The sequence below is a fragment of the Hippoglossus stenolepis genome, chromosome 9 (assembly GCF_022539355.2).
Source record: "Hippoglossus stenolepis isolate QCI-W04-F060 chromosome 9, HSTE1.2, whole genome shotgun sequence".
Taxonomy (NCBI): domain Eukaryota; kingdom Metazoa; phylum Chordata; class Actinopteri; order Pleuronectiformes; family Pleuronectidae; genus Hippoglossus; species Hippoglossus stenolepis.
The window spans coordinates 6,601,948-6,617,868 of NC_061491.1; the positions used below are offsets into that span (position 1 = coordinate 6,601,948).

Consider the following 15,921-nt stretch of genomic DNA (forward strand, 5'->3'; position numbering starts at 1 on the left):
TTTTATGAGATTCAGCTCTCACAAATTGTATCTCTTAGTAAATCATCCGCCTCATCTATGGCGCATATTTCTTCCACCCTCTTTTACTTCACAAGGTCAATTTTGTCATTCATTGCAACCAAATGCATGAGAGCGAGTGAGAGTAAGTATCATGAATCTCATTAACGACAAATGTGCTCTTGTGGTGTGTGTGTGCCCTCTGGTACGATGACAGCCAGCTAACATCCACGCCTGCCCGCCAGGCTGACAGCTTGATTACCCCCACTGACGCCGTCATTGGCATCACTTTCATATGTGACAAGCAACATTCAAACACGCAGTAAACACACACGGAGGAAGTTAGCAGTGTGAGCTTAAGGGAAGATAAGCAATGCATAAAGTAGAAACTGAAATGTTTTTTCGTCGTACACTGAGTTGGAAATATTCAGCACATAGGAAATAATTGATGAGCTTTTGAGTGCAGCATATTTTCTGCAGAGGACAGAGAAATAAACAGCGCATTAATAAAACACAAAATAACTCCTCATTCAGTTGTGTGAGATAAAGTTTGACAAAAAATAATATCTTAAGCATGGCTGGAAATGGATTTCTGAATATAACACATAAAAGCCTCCATCTATGACTTGTCTTGTCAAGGCCAGCGCATAAAAGAAAAATCTGTTTACAGTGTAACCCTCAGTACTCCGCTGTAACAGAAGACACCTGAGCACTGACACACAGCCCCTCCTCTTCCGTCCCTCTGGGCTGTCTACCATTACCTCCAGTACTCCGGCTGAAACACTGCTCAGGCTGGGGGAAGCACTCAGCTCTCCACTGATCACTGAGGTGATAAGCTACTTTGCCATAGCTGCAATCCATCAAGTACAAAAGAAATCTGTCTTTACACAAAATAATAATGTGACATTTATCATAGTAATTATTGAATTAATGAATGATGTAAACATTTCTATCTCTGTATAATTTTTGCCATATCGTTCAGCCCTACTTTAAAAGTCCACTACTACACAGCTCTGTTAGAAATTAAAATCAGTCACCAAATAGATAAATGGCAGCCATTTGCTGTGGAACCACACCTCTAAATATAGACTGATAAAGAGGGATATGGATATATAAAAATCTTACAAGAATAACTGAGATACATGGTTATTTTTCTCCAAATGTGGGTCTATAATGCATGGTTAGGTTATGTAGGAAATAATAAAATCAAAAAAAGACCATGGTTAGACCAATACAACAGAAATGGATGTAAAGGAAAAAGGTCAGAAACTTGGAAAACTTGAGAACCAGGTGCAGGTTTGTGTTAACAAGCTTTACATATTTATGTGTCTATGAAAACACCAAAGCGTAAAGTAGCACCAGTGCAAGAGTTGTCCCTGTTAACAGCTGCTCACTGGTGAATCTGCTTTCTTATTCCAAATCAAAACCATTTCCCTTGTTTTCTTATTTCCTAATTTAATGAAAGTGGCCCGCCTGTGTCAGGGTGTGCGTTCAAGGTGGAAAATGTGTTGCTCTGTGTTATGGCATTGTTTCATTTTTTTATCTCCAGGTTTGCTAACTTCCAAGTTTGTTATCTAATAAGGTCAAGATTCTCAGCAGGGCCATAAATACCGAATTCCAAGACCTTCCATAACTAAGCGTAGCTGCCCCCAGTATCTGAAAAAGTTTCTTCCTCTCTGGTTTATTAATGTTGTTTATCAGCTGAGAAAAGTTGTGAAGGGGTAAACAGTCTGCTTGAGCTGATCGTAAGGAAACAGTCTAAAAGAGCTGCGTGTAATGAAATAAATCTGCGAAACAAATGGTGAAATATATTGTGATATATTCCTGTAAACAGAACCCATTCAGCTATAAAAATATATCCCTCTAAGCCCAAATTTACATAAGAAGGGGAATTTGTAGAGAGGAAAACATTTTGATCTGATATGTGTGTAGCAACACTCGTTTTACTGTGATTTGCTTTTTGTTTCTTTGTCTTACATCCGATTCAGACGCAGGGCAAGTTGAACATTATTATTACCTTCCTCTTCAATCATTTACTGCCACAAAGATTTGATTCATCAGATTTTTGTCAGAGCTGCTAAGAGACTTAACCTAACAATGCTCAGATCAAAACCGTGTGTGTGTGTACTTGTCAAAGTAAATGACACAAGATGTGAGTGTAAACCACATCTTACATTCTGTTTTTCTATTTACTCCTTTTCCCTGACATCCTCCCTCTCTCTGATACCTGATGTGAGCGCTGGAGGGACTGGGACAGGGACTGGGAACAGCTCCGGAGCTGTGCCTATGGCTAATTAAATTTTCCAGGCAACACTGGCAAGCATGTTGCTCTTCAAGCAGGGCTATTAACTTAGTTCTGCCCATTACCGTTCTCCTCCTCCCTTCTCTCCTTCTCCTTCTAACCCCTTATGCCATCCATCACACTCCCAGTGGTAAAGACAAAGGGTAAGATGGTTTGTGAATAAAAATGTTGCATTTGAGAGACACAAAAGGAGGAAGAGAGGGGCGAGGTCTCAGTAAGTGGACTGACTCTACAGCAAACGTCCACTAGTAAGATGTAATTAATGTGTGTGTGTGTGTGTGTGTGTGTGTGTGTGTGTGTGTGTGTGTGTGTGTGTGTGTGTGTGTGTGTGTGTGTGTGTGTGTGTGTGTGTGTGTGTGTGTGTGTGTGTGTGTGTGTGTGTGTTGGGGACTACCAGGCAAGAGCCTGAGGTCAATCCACAGAAAGCAGAGTATAATAGAGGAGGCTAATTTTTATTTAATTAAAATTTGTATTGTAGAGTTCTGAGATTTAGATGTAAGTACAGTAATCACTGTTCTTCCCTGTCCTTGCAATGCCCTGTAAGAAAACACTGCCAACAGCTAAGTGGTGATTTACAAGTGAAGGCTGGGTCTGCTGCTCCACATCCACAAATTTAGCAACTTCCAACAAGCATCCTGTCAAGTGGGCAAGAAAAGCCTGCTCGCTTTTTAGAGCATTTCTGGGTCAAATGAAAAATGTGACAAAATCAGTATCTTTTATTGGGTTTATTTCTGTCCACTTAGACTTGAACTCAAAAAAACATTATCACATCTGCCTTGAGATTCACAAATGTGTTAGATAAACCCTTTTCTCGTCTGATATTTTGACTTGTCATAGACGTCATTAATAATGCTAACAATAAGACTGAGTAAGTGTTTCAGTGAGACATTCAAGAGAGCCTGCAGGGAAAACATCAGAGGTCATTAGTAATTACTGAATAAAGTTATTAATTAAACATTTGCTTTTCCTGCTGTGACTGCGTGAAAAAGATCTATTGTCTGTTTCTATAGAGGTGATAGAGAGGGTTTGGTCTGCAATGATTACACCAGTAGAGTTATAATGACAAACAAGTATTTACCTCTACTGCTGTAAAAACATACATGCAAAATCTATGCACAACTCTATGTTTCAATGTTTGATATTATAAATGTCAGTAATACTTAAGGCTACACTGATCAATATATTTTTATATCAACAATGGATGCAATAATTATGTGATAGGGATCACAAACGATTAGTATAAAGCTCTGCAGTGTTTTAATGTTGCATATATTGTTCTGGTTTTGCACAACTGAAATGTCGGTCCTGCTTCTCTCATTAGTCTTGTTTCTAGCTTAGCAGAAAAAGCCCCAACAGTCCAACTGAACATGACCTCACAAACCTCAAACAGATAAAGCTGCAGACTAACTTGTGAACACTGTGGAACATTTTGCTATTTTTGTACGAAATGAAAATAGACCTAAGATGAGCTAAAGGCAGGGAGAAGACTGGATTTAAGTTCAGTGTGAGACCACAATCAAGTCTGCAGATTCATTCTAACATAGCATCTGCTCCTTGTGTAAGGACACTGTTTACGAACACCTGGCAATAAAATGATAAGGTTGTGTTTCCGTCCTGTTGTGCTTCGCCCAAGTGGTGAAAAACATCAAATGATGCAGATTTCAGAGAGGTAATTTTAAAATGATCTGAGCTGGGTACATAATACCATTTGCTTGTTGCTCAGCAACTAAGAAAAAAACATAAAACCTAGAGACAGACATAGACATGTGTCTAGACACCATCACTCTGCCAACTTGCACTATGTGCATTTTTCATCCAAACGATGAAGGTGTGCAGCAGGCACCTGTCTTGACTGGCAGTCCACCAGACTTAGACATCTCCTGCAGGAACAAAAGGAGACAAATCCGCTTAATAATCTACATTTCCACAGTGGGAATTGCTTCAGGGCACAAACAGCCCAGAGCCTACCGAGAGAGAAAATAGAATTACTCTGAACGGTACAAAGCTCTAAAAATATGAACCACTGGTCTGTCTGTCTTGTGTGTTGGAAAATAAAAGCATTTGGTTCCTTCCACGTCACCCGCTTCCCCCGCAGAAAACAGAGCTCTCTGTGGTTTCACAGGGACGGCACATACTCCAACAGCAAACTCTTTAAACACATGGACTAAGAAAAGGGCCCTCTATTTAAAAACCTCCAATTATATTTAATTGTAGAAAAGCATGGCCAATTCTAGCCACATGGCCCAGGCTGTAAGCTGAGCTTGCATTGTGACTGGCCTGTTTTCACTGGGGCCAGAGGACCGGCAAATGGAAACCTGAAGCTGGAGACAGAGAGAGACAGAGAGAGAGAGAGAGAGAGAGAGAGAGAGGCAGAGAAACAGTGAGAGTGCAGATGAATGAAGGAGAGAAAAAGAATTTGACTGAGTGAAAGAGGGTAGATAATGAGTGAGAGAGGGAAAGAAGAGGAAAAGAATTAAGAAGCTCCCTCTGTTCTGTCCTCCTTGTCTTGCGGTGCAGGGTTATTTTTAGCTATGATGTGGAGCAACACGATGCTGTAAAGGCAATCATTTCTGCTGTGGCAGAGTCATCGCTCACCATGACATCTCTGTCACAGCAAAGGAAACACAGACACACACACACGCACTTGCATGCACAATACTGATCAACAACAGCAGGAATTTTAGAACCGATATCACTGTCAATATCTTTGAATTGGAGTTGTCAATAGCCAGTATCTAGTACTGATTCCCAGTCTTTGGGGCCGCAGCCTCACAACACTACACCCATTGATAAACCATTGACAGCTGCCACAGCACAGCTGGAGAACAGTTACTTCAGCTATACTGTGAAATGACCTAACATGTAACCTTGCTTCAGTCTCAGGTAATGCGTGAACTGTAATTTATACTTCCCGGAAACTTCACAAAGGTCGAGTGTATCACTTTTCAGGTATTCCCATTTTTACACACGTGTTGCCGTGACAACAAAAGCCCCTTCTCAGATTGCAAAGCCTGCTTATCAGCCAAAGTGTATCAGGTCAGTCGGGGAGGGGATTAGCAGAGAGAGATGCCCGGGATAAAAACAAATCATATATAATAATAGATAAGGAAATAGCATCTGATCATTTTCTTTCATATAGGCAACAATGTGACAGCTGCAATTCAATCATCTTTGTACAGTATTGCTTAAAGCCTTGCATTACTATGCAGAGTATAGGATTATGACAACAAAGCCAGTATATTCTTGGATAGAATATATAAGTGGAGCATGGAGCCGGTGATTGGAAATGACTGGCATATCAAGGAGCTATCATATCAGCTTAAGAGCAGCACTTTCATACTTACTATGCAAGGAAGAGTTTTGAGACTAATTAGGCGGACACAGGAAGGAAAACTACATTTAGTGGAGGAGACTGCCAACAGGCTTGGCTGCAACATTGAACCCTTTACCTGTGGATGGGGCATTTGTTAAAGATGTTTTAAGTAAGAGATAATTATAGAGCTGGGGGAGGAGGTGAGATTGTGAAAAAAAAACTTGACTGTTCAACAATAAAGTAATGAATTTACAAAAAAACTAAGTAAAAGATTCTGCGATAGAAGCCACTAATTTACAGGAAAAAACTTTTTGTCATGGAACCACCCGCACACTGTAATTCGATCAGGATCAGTTTCGTTTGAATGGGTGAACCTAAATGCAGGAAACAGCTACAAGAAAAAAAGTGACGATTTATTGGGGAGAAGAGGAATCTGGCAGCCGTTCACTGGGGGCAAAGAGGGAATGACGATTTGAGTGATGGAGCCAGAGAATGTTGAGCTGCGAGCAGGGGAGTTCAGCAAAGCAGAGAACGAAGCCTGGGTTGCGACAGGGCAGGAGATTAAGTGAAGCTGGACACCTGGAGATTCGGATATTGTATGTATGCATGTAGGTCTATAAACTATAAACATCACATGTGCATATATGTTTTTAGTATTGCCAGCCAGGCTTTCTCCTGAAACATCGAACCAACACAAAAAAACCTGCCTCACGGTGTGAATGTGAAGGGTTGTCTGTCTCTACCCTCGACCCTCCATCCAAACCTTTGTTTCCTGCTGATTAGGTATTTAATTTGTTGTATTTTCAGTATGTTGTCCTGCATCAGCCTCATCACATGATTTTGTGTGTCTCTTGTCCTTACCGGTGATGAGCTCTCGAACCTCCATGTCATTGGTCTTCCTCAGCAGGCGGACGAGAGCCGGGATGCCATCGCAGTTCTTGATGGCCACCTTGTTGTCATTGTCCTTGCCGTAGGAGATGTTGCGCAGGGCACCACACGCTTTGCGGTGGACTTCAGATTTGGGGTGGTCCAGAAGCCCCGAAAGAACGGGAATCCCCTTCAGCTGACGCACGTCTTTTTTAATCTTGTCGTTTTCATAACACAGGTGCTGCAGGTAGGCAGCTGCATTGGATTTGACTGGGTCGATGGGGTGGCCAAGCATGGCAATGACCTCAGGGAGGTCTGGATCACGCCAGCGTGGGTCCTTGCGGATGCTGTCGATGGAGGGTGAACGCCGGCCACCCATGCGGTCCAGACTGGCCATGCTCCCCCTCTCTGGCTGGGCCAGCGGTGCTGAATACATGCCATGGATATAAGGGTGGCGCTCATCGATCAGCTCTGTCTCGATGGGTTCATCTGGGTACCCTCTGGAAGACAAGAGAAGAGAGGACGGTGAGGACGGGGGAGATGGATGAGGCAAATGGAGGGTGACTCAGAAAGATTTGTCTGAGGGAAGAATTAGTTAGCCTCGGGAAAGACTATGAGAGAAGCCAACTGAGGTGAGAGCCACTGACTAATGAGGGGAAAAGGGAAAGCAGAGGAGAGGGTGAGTGAGAGGTGATAAGATTTGGGTGATGAAGGGAAAAAAGGAAGGAGTGCAGGACAAAGAGTGAAGGGAGACATGGTGATGTGTAGTTTGTTTATAACAGGTATAGCTAAAGGACTGTGGTGCCACAGTAAGCAGCATCCTCCTGATTCTTCCTCCCTGTGAGGTGGTAGCAACAAACATGGCCGACTTCAACAAACATAAAGTCTTAGAGAGAGTGACTGAGAGACAGAAAGATATTGCACAAAGAAAAACTAGGTAGTTCACAGAGAAAGAGAGAAAAAGGCAAAACCAAAGAAAAAACTCTGAAGGAAAGTCCTGTGAAGTTTAAAAGAAACCAACATGTACAGTAGAGATGGGATTCGATGACTTTTCCTTCAGGGGACATGGTACAGTGCTGTGCTGTCCCTGCAGGGAGGACTATGAGCCCCAATGATCCCCTCCAAGTATCCCTTTACTCAAAGTGCCAAACACTAGCATGTAGTTGCTAAAATGTTAATCACGATCCCTTCCAGACATCGCTGCTAGCATTAGTATCATTGTCACTCTGTCTGTTAGGACAGTATTGAGCTCTACTCAATTTCAATGATGAAAATAGCTGTTGTCCACTGGGTACAGGAAAAGGAAAGGAGCTTTTGAGGGTTCATGGTCCCCCCCCCCCAAGAAATCTCTACTTCCCAAGCCTCTCAGACTCTATGATCTACACTCTCTAGTGTTCTTTACTCCACACTCACCCTCATCAATTCTCTATCGGAACATGGGTTGAAAATATAGGCATTCAATTCCAATGACAGATCATTTGTTGCTGGAGTGCAGGGTACTTATATTACTTAAGGCTCTTTAATCACAGGAACGATTTTTCACTTACACGGCCAACTCCTAATATGGAGTCAGGGGACTCATATTTTACAATGTCAGAAAGTGCACAGAATATTTTCCGAAACTTCCTTTTGAACACATAACCACTGGGTTGTCTGAAGGGATGGGAGAATGTTTGGTAGGGAAAGTTACGACATGGGGAGAGGAATTTAATTAGGGTTGTGTCCTTATGCGCAGCCATTCCTCACACCCACCCCTCAGCTTGAGACTTGTTTACCCTCGTTACAAATTCCAGCTGGTCTCCTCTCGCCATCTTTGATGTATGGCGGTTGGTGGTGCAACAGAATGGTGGCCAAAGATGGTGGTTGGCAGGGATTTCCAAATCTTGCTCTAATTTCAATGAGTTTTCTGTTAATTATGTGTTTTAACAGTTCTTCCCATGCATGCTGGGGTAATTTAACTGGGAGAAAAACTCCTTCTCAAGCAATGTAACAAGTATCTAAATCCCCAGGTCAGATGTATGGAAATAGGATTGATAGAGACCCAGTGAGGCACCTTAGCATTCGAGTACTGCCCTGAAAGCAGCATGTACCAAGTTAAAAGAACCACTGTGGCATATGGCTGTGGCCAACTTTGCGGGCCAACCACTGGGTGTCATGGGCACAGGTCAATAACAAAAATCATCTGACACAACTAAACTAAGCTAAAGAGGATCTGGAGTATCGTCACTGTATCAGCTTTGAGGAACATGTTGGACGGCCACAAACCTCTACAGGCTGCAAGTTACCACAGTAAGGAAGAAGGGGCCAATCATGAGCCTGATCACAGGACGTCATTTGGAGAAGGACTGCTTCTCTGAGGTCTGGCAAAAACACTTTAGTGCATGACAGACTCTACGGAAAAGAGGGAAACTTGCGAGTACGTGTGCATGTGTGCACATGCTGGTGGTTACTAAATGCTTCCTTGTGCACGAGATCTAAAAACAAACTTTTACTCAGATGTCATCATCCAGTTTTCAAATGCTGTGGCACATTGGACATGACAAGGCAATGGGAGGCAGGAATAACCCTCTTAAAGGAAGGGCAGTACACAACATCGGCATCATATCTGTCTGTGTTATATACAATCATATACAGTATATAACCCCCATCTCTTCCAAACACAAAGTCGCTCTCTCTTTAGCTTTCCCATTCATTATCTGTCACACTGTGTTTGTCGCACACTGTGTCTCTCACACACACACACACACACACACACACACACACACACACACACACACACACACACACACACACACACACACACACACACACACACACACAGATGAGATGTACAGTTGTGTAGATCGTGGCTTATTTAGATCTGGGCCGATGGGACGGGGGGTTTTGGTAAAGCAGGCGTTGCGAGGCTGAGTGAAGGGAATGTCAGGATTTGCATTTAAATTGGCGCCATTGTGTGTACAGGGAGGGGTGTATTCATAGGATGTGAAAGGGCTCTCCAACGCCAGACGCGATGCTCCGAGCATGATTACAGCAGATCACTCTCCTCATTTTAATTGAGCTGCTGAATGTCCAGGGCTATTTCTGTGTTTCTGCGTATCGCTCGTCTGCGGATGCGTGGGTGCGCTTGTTTTGTTCTAAGGCACAAAAGAACAGAACAAAAGATAAACAGATACAATTGATATGAGATGTATGCATGTCCACAAACTTCCGCATTAATTTGCTCATCTGGGCTTTGTCACACTCTCACTATTCTTCATCTCCCTCTCCTTCTGTCAGTTACTTTCATCATCCTACAATCGCGGCAGTGCCTGACCCTCTTCTTCAGTAGGCCCATAAATGAAGATAAACTGAAAAGGATTAGAGACTAAGAGAAAGATGTTTGCATCTCATATGTACACTTTACATCCCTGCAGAGTTTATGAGCACTTCACTGACAGCCCCTGCCAAGCAGACTGCTGACTTTGAATTATCGGCAATAATTGTTTTATGACACTAAAGACTCTTTGTGGGAGAGAGAAGAAAGATGAGGGAAAAAACTGTGTTTACGTCTTGCCACTTTCTAATTTCTCAGGCTGCTTTGACGGCATTATTCACTGCCACCACTGCTTGTTTTCATTCAATTAAAAGGATAGTGACATCGCTTAGAATTTCCTTCTATAATTTAGGAGGCACTTCTGAGAAACCTCAAACATGACATAAGGGAAGTATAATGGCTCCAGTGAAAGACTCTTGGCAGGATGGAGGAGGGCTGAGCTGGCTAGAGTCACATCCCTTTCACAGCCTGCTCTCTACAGACACCACTGGATTAGAAAGAGACCCCTCCCTCTCAATTAAGCAAAGGATGAATGTGACTTTGTATGTGTGTATGTACATGTCTATAAGTGTGTGCGTGTGTGTGTGTGTGTGTGTGTATGGTGACCCCGGATAAACGTGGGCAGGTGAAGCGGAGCTGGGTCGCCCAAAGAGAGATGAGCCATTAGAGCTTTAAAGCTTTAAGACACCCCTGTAGTCCAGCAGAGTTCAAAAGCAGCTATTAATCATAATGGCGCGAGGACACACACACTGACACACAGGGAGAGAGAGAGAGAGAGAGAGAGAGAGAGAGAGAGAGAGAGAGAGAGAGAGAGAGAGAGAGAGAGGAGACAGACTTGCATTATCTGCAAAAACAGGGACGGATGGAAGAAAGATGCCTGTTCCTCCCTCTGTTGCAACAGTAACCTCAGAACTTTGGCAAGAAATACATCATCATTCCAATGCATATGTGAACACACAATGGACTCCACAGCGGCGGCGACAAAATGATTGCCTGGCGCCGATTCAGGAAGCCGATTTTGCACTGAACATCTTCCTTTTCGTCGGCTGATAATTGAGGGCTTGAGATTCAATGATAAACTGTAATTAAACCGCTTTAATTCCCAAATTCATTACAGCACTTTGGACTCTTTCCTTCTCGGAGGAATACTAATCAGAGCTCCAGACTCACTTTTTACATTGGTTGCACCGGTGCACCAGCACATAATTTAGGTGCACCCAAGATTTTTCACTGCACATTTTGGTACAGCAATCATACACCTATTATACCTTTTCTTGACAGTTCCATCATAAATTGGTAATTTCTGAACTAGGGCTGGGGTATCGCAACTGATTTCCCAAATCAATTCAATTGTGATTCGCAAGCTCAACATTTGATTTCCGATTCAATATCGATTCAGTTCTGGATATGTCATTGTACTTTTTGCTTGGATATGAAAGAAATTCTCGGAGAACTAAAGCTGCAAAAAGTGCAAGGAAACCTCTAACTTGGTGAATTATTGAACATATTAAGGTAGGCCTGTCATGATAACAAATTTAGTTGGATGATGGTATCATGATAATAACATAATCATGCAAGTACACCCTTTCAAAGAGTAATTAACTTAATCTGAATTTTGAATTAGAATGAAAATTATTAAAAATTTAGTAAATAAATAAAACATAAAACACAAACAACCAAAACAATAACTGAAATGGACTCTCTGGCTCTGTTAACAAAAAAATGGTCTTGAATAAATATTACACATTTGCTCAGGATATATGTTACCAGCTCAGTAAACAGGATGGGACGGTTTAGATGAGCTTTTAGGTCTGTATTGTATTAGGACATTATTCCAGTGCTTCCTCTAGGACCGGTGTGTTTATGTGTGTGTTTGTGTCTGCTCGAGTCTGTTGCTCTTCACAAAGACATTCACATTTATTTAGTTATTAGTCGATGGTGTCAGATCATGAATCCAGATCGTTTAACCCGGATGTCCTGGCTGTGTGCTCTTGTGTTGTGTGTAGCAGAGAGTGCGCGCAAATTGTGAGAAACTTCCTCCTGCAGAGCAAGAGAGCCCCCACCGTTCCAGGCGTACACATGAGCGAGTCATGGAACCACAGTTCAACATACGCATACACGAAAAAACCAAGAGAACCCAACTCTATCAAGGCAGCCAACATTATTTAAATCATATATAAAATGTATATATGTATTTTTTTCTTGTCTTCTATTCAAAGTTTGTGGATCTGAAACGGTGGGGAGCAGCGGCTCTCCGGCTCTGCAAACACATGTTTTTTAATGTGTGTAAATTCATGTCTCGTGAATCAAACCAACACAAAGTAAACGTCAGTACTGTTCAGGACTTAATAACTTGTGATTAGAGTTAGTGTTTATTGATAAAGTGCAAGTGTGAGTGTAATCTCTGCAGAGGAGATGAGATGAGGAAGAGAAACCACTTGATCAAACACAGAGACACACCAGTTTAATGTTTGGCGCACCAGTGCGATCAAGGAACATTTTTTGCTGCACTTCACAAATGGTTGCACTCTGGAGCCCCTGCTAATCGCGGGTTTGAGCGTGCAGTGGAGCCTTGACACTCTGGGAGGGCTGACTATCACCTTACACATGCTTATAGTATAGTGATGTTTTAGTGTTTTGATGTCAGCTGATACAGGAGAAACATTTGTGATTTATTTTCTGCTGCAATTAGTCAGGCAGCAGTCGTGCGGGATTGTGGATGGGCATTCACGTGAGCAGCTGTCAGCCTGTGCATGTGTGTGTGTGGGTTTCTGAAGGGGTATATGTGGCTGTTAGGGCTGTGTTGTGACACATGTAAGGCAGGCTACAAATTGCCTGTCACAGCAAGTGCCTCTTACTTGGCGGATGGGGGAGTGACTCATTTTCTAAAGATGCAGCTTCTTATTGACTGTGTGTGTGTGTGTGTGTGTGTGTGTGTGTGTGTGTGTGTGTGTGTGTGTGTGTGTGTGTGTGTGTGCGTGTGCGTGTGCGCGTGTGTGTCAAAGCGAAGTCAAAAGTGTGTAAAGACACAGTCTGATTAGGCTTCTGCTTTTCCGTGCCTTGTACACATCAGTGGAAGGGCCTTTAAATCCAGCTGGTTGCGAATATAACCTTAATTAAGAAGGCTCCGAAATTCAGACAAAAAAAACAAAGCACACATACACGTTCTTCCCAGTCTGCCTGCCTCTCGACCTCCTTAGCTCTATTCCTTTAGATCTATCTTTGGGCCCAAACATTTTTACCCCTCAGATTTGAAGAAAAGTGCAGAGAACATGAAAATATCAATCTGCCACAGATCACTGGTCAAAAATAAGTCTTAAAAAACACACTTCCCACCAACTCGACTTCAAACCCCTGGTTTAATTTACTTGAGGGTGGACATGTGTTGTGACATTTGGGCAGCAACAAAATGATTGGAAGCTATTAGGAGTCAAGAGTCCATTTTGGGATCTAACTGTTGGAGGCTCACAGGCTTACTGCATGCTGGAGCCAGGGGCTGATACTACCCTCAACAAAGGCTGCATAAAGAAATGGATATAGGCTCTGAGATTGTAGATAAAATCTTCCTGTCCACTCTCCTCCCGTTCCTTCTATCGCTCCTTCCCCCAATATTCAGATCGTCAAGCATTCTCCGATCATTTTTTACCGATGACACAAACACATGGTCACTATCTATTTGCAGGAAAACAGCCCCCAAATACTTTTTATTATTATTTTAACTTAGATCCTTTGTCAAGCAAGAAAGATGAGAGGGGACATCTGTTTACTTGTGCAAAGTGTAACGTAGTCTTTTTTTATGGAAAGAACAAGGAAAGTATTTTGAACGAGCATGATCTCCTCTCGTGTCAAGGCAAAGTCTGCACTCATGCATATGAACAAGAACTCTCTGTCCAACATGAAAATAAAAATATGTCTGCTACATGCACTTACACACCTTCAAAAATGAATTATCTCTTACAAGCTCCAGTTGGCCGAAACCATCAGCCTTAACACAATCTGTCGGGTTTATAAGAAATAACTCCTGATACTGATGTAAAAAACAACAACTATAAGGCACATATATCTGTGTAATACCTTTGCTTTGAGGTAAATCAGCAGACCATATATTCCTGTGTTTTATCTCTTAAAGGGACAGTTCACCCAAAAGTGAACATACACTCATTATCTACTAACCACTATGCCGATGGAGGGGTGGGTGAAGTGTCTGAGTTGGAGTTTCATGGGTAAATTTTGTATTTTTCCTCACCTGACTCTGGGCCCATCACGGAGAGGTTCCCGGTGGGTGCGACCCCGGTTGGCCCCCTGCAGGGTGCGTCGGTTGGCAGTGGAGTAGTCGGGTTCCAGCTCATATGGCTCCTCCTCTTCAGGGCCCAAGCTGCGACGATCGTCCTCCAGGCCGTACGGCTCAGCCTGGAAGCGCTCGGGCTGCGAGCGGTTCAGATCCACAGTGCTGCTACCCATAGGAACCTGGGGCTGGGCAACATGGCCATAATCATCCTTACGAATAGGGAGAGTGTAGCTGTTCTCAGGCCGGTAGCTGTTTGGCATGTAGGGGTAGCGCGGCGGCCGGAAGTTGATGCCACGTGACAGGCTGCCGTAGTTGTCTGTCAGATCGGTGTAGCCATCATGCAGGCCATAATGGCGAACGTACTGGCTCTCAGGTGCCTCGCCATATGAATCATTGTAGGAGTTGTTGTAGGAGCGTGTCAGGGTGGAGGTTGCTTGAGGCGTGATGAAGCGGTCGCCTCCATTCTTCATGTAGCGCCTGTCGATGGAGTCGGTGTAGCTGCCCAGTGGAGACGAGCCCTCGGGGAGGGGCAAGCCATCTGGGCCAAGGGGCACCTGACGCACTGTCCGTGTGGTCACCGTCTTCACCATCTTAGTCACCTGGAGAGGGGAACAGATACACCTGTTAGTTTGGATCCAACTGGCATGTGGACATGTCATATTCAGGCAGCACACACATAGAAAACCATAAACAATACACAAAGATATGTGCTTAATAATCATGACATTGTGTCAGAATTGCACAAACTAAAAGGCTCAATTATATTAACAAATCATTAATTAACCTTCATTTTTCACCATAGAGAGAATTGTGGAGGATTATAATGCAGTAAAATGATGATTTAACCCCAGGCTCTTGATGACTCAAGCATATACAGTGTTTTTAAGACTGAAGTTGATAGGGACTAATTACAATCCATGATCAAAGTTTAAATTCTACAAAAACATATACTGGCTGGTTAGGGAGCAGGAAGTAGCTGAGCCTAATCAAAGCATGGATTCACCCGAAGAGCAAGCTGAAGCGAAGAAAATCGCCCACGATCACCTAAAGCATAAGTTATTTTACTTGAAACGAGAAAAGAACATATTTTTTATTATTATTTCTTTAACTGGACCTCTTTAAATTTTTTCAAATACCCCTGATCTAAAGTGTGGGAGTTTTTAGTCAGAGACCGGACAGCATGGTGCTCTGTAAGCTCTGCAAATCAGAAATGGCTTATCGCAGCATCACAACTGCTATGCACGGGCAAATATGGAGGGAGGGAGAGAGAGGATGAGAGGATGAGAGAAGCAGAAAGGACGAGGGGAGATAGTTGTAGAAGGGAGGGAGGAGGAGAGAAGAGTTAAGGGGGGGGGGGATGTTTGTTACTGAGAGATGAATTAAAAAAGTACAGTGTAAATACAGTTCAAAGTTTCAGTGTTACTCAATTTGCACAAATTTGACCATAAGATGATTTTTTGATTGACTGCTAAACTTGAAGTTACAGTGTTTGGATTTTCCTCCTGAAAGTTACTTGAATTTTACTTAGGTTTTTGGAACAAGCTCTTGCACTAATTGTATTTTGGAGAGACTTTGTATGGGACTGTAAAAGGCTGATTAGCAGTTCAGACTGTTGTTGTGGAATAATGCCTTGCAGTGCATACTTTGTTTGTTGTCATATGTGTTTGTATTTAAGAGATGATTAAATAAATATAAATGACACAAGATTTTCATTATTATATTAATCGAGTAATAAAAATAAATCATTAGATTAATCAATTAACCGAAAAAAGTACTGTTCGATTAATCGGTAAAAAAATAATGGAAAGGTGCAGCTGTACTCTACTGAACCTGAAAGTGTG

At 42.7% G+C, this 15,921-nt stretch overlaps 1 protein-coding gene across 8 annotated transcripts in view; it reads right to left on the reverse strand.

Moving 5' to 3' along the window:
* The window catches only part of arvcfb (ARVCF delta catenin family member b), a 236,519-nt gene that overhangs the window by 61,087 nt on the left and 159,511 nt on the right, over positions 1-15,921 (reverse strand). For all 8 annotated transcript variants that reach the window (XM_047341131.1, XM_047341128.1, XM_047341127.1 and 5 more), the window contains 2 exons: positions 14,039-14,679; positions 6,474-6,979 (listed from right to left, as the gene is read on the reverse strand). In XM_047341131.1, the coding sequence (XP_047197087.1) occupies positions 6,474-6,979; positions 14,039-14,679 (1,147 nt within the window). The remainder of the gene's footprint in view (positions 1-6,473; positions 6,980-14,038; positions 14,680-15,921) is intronic.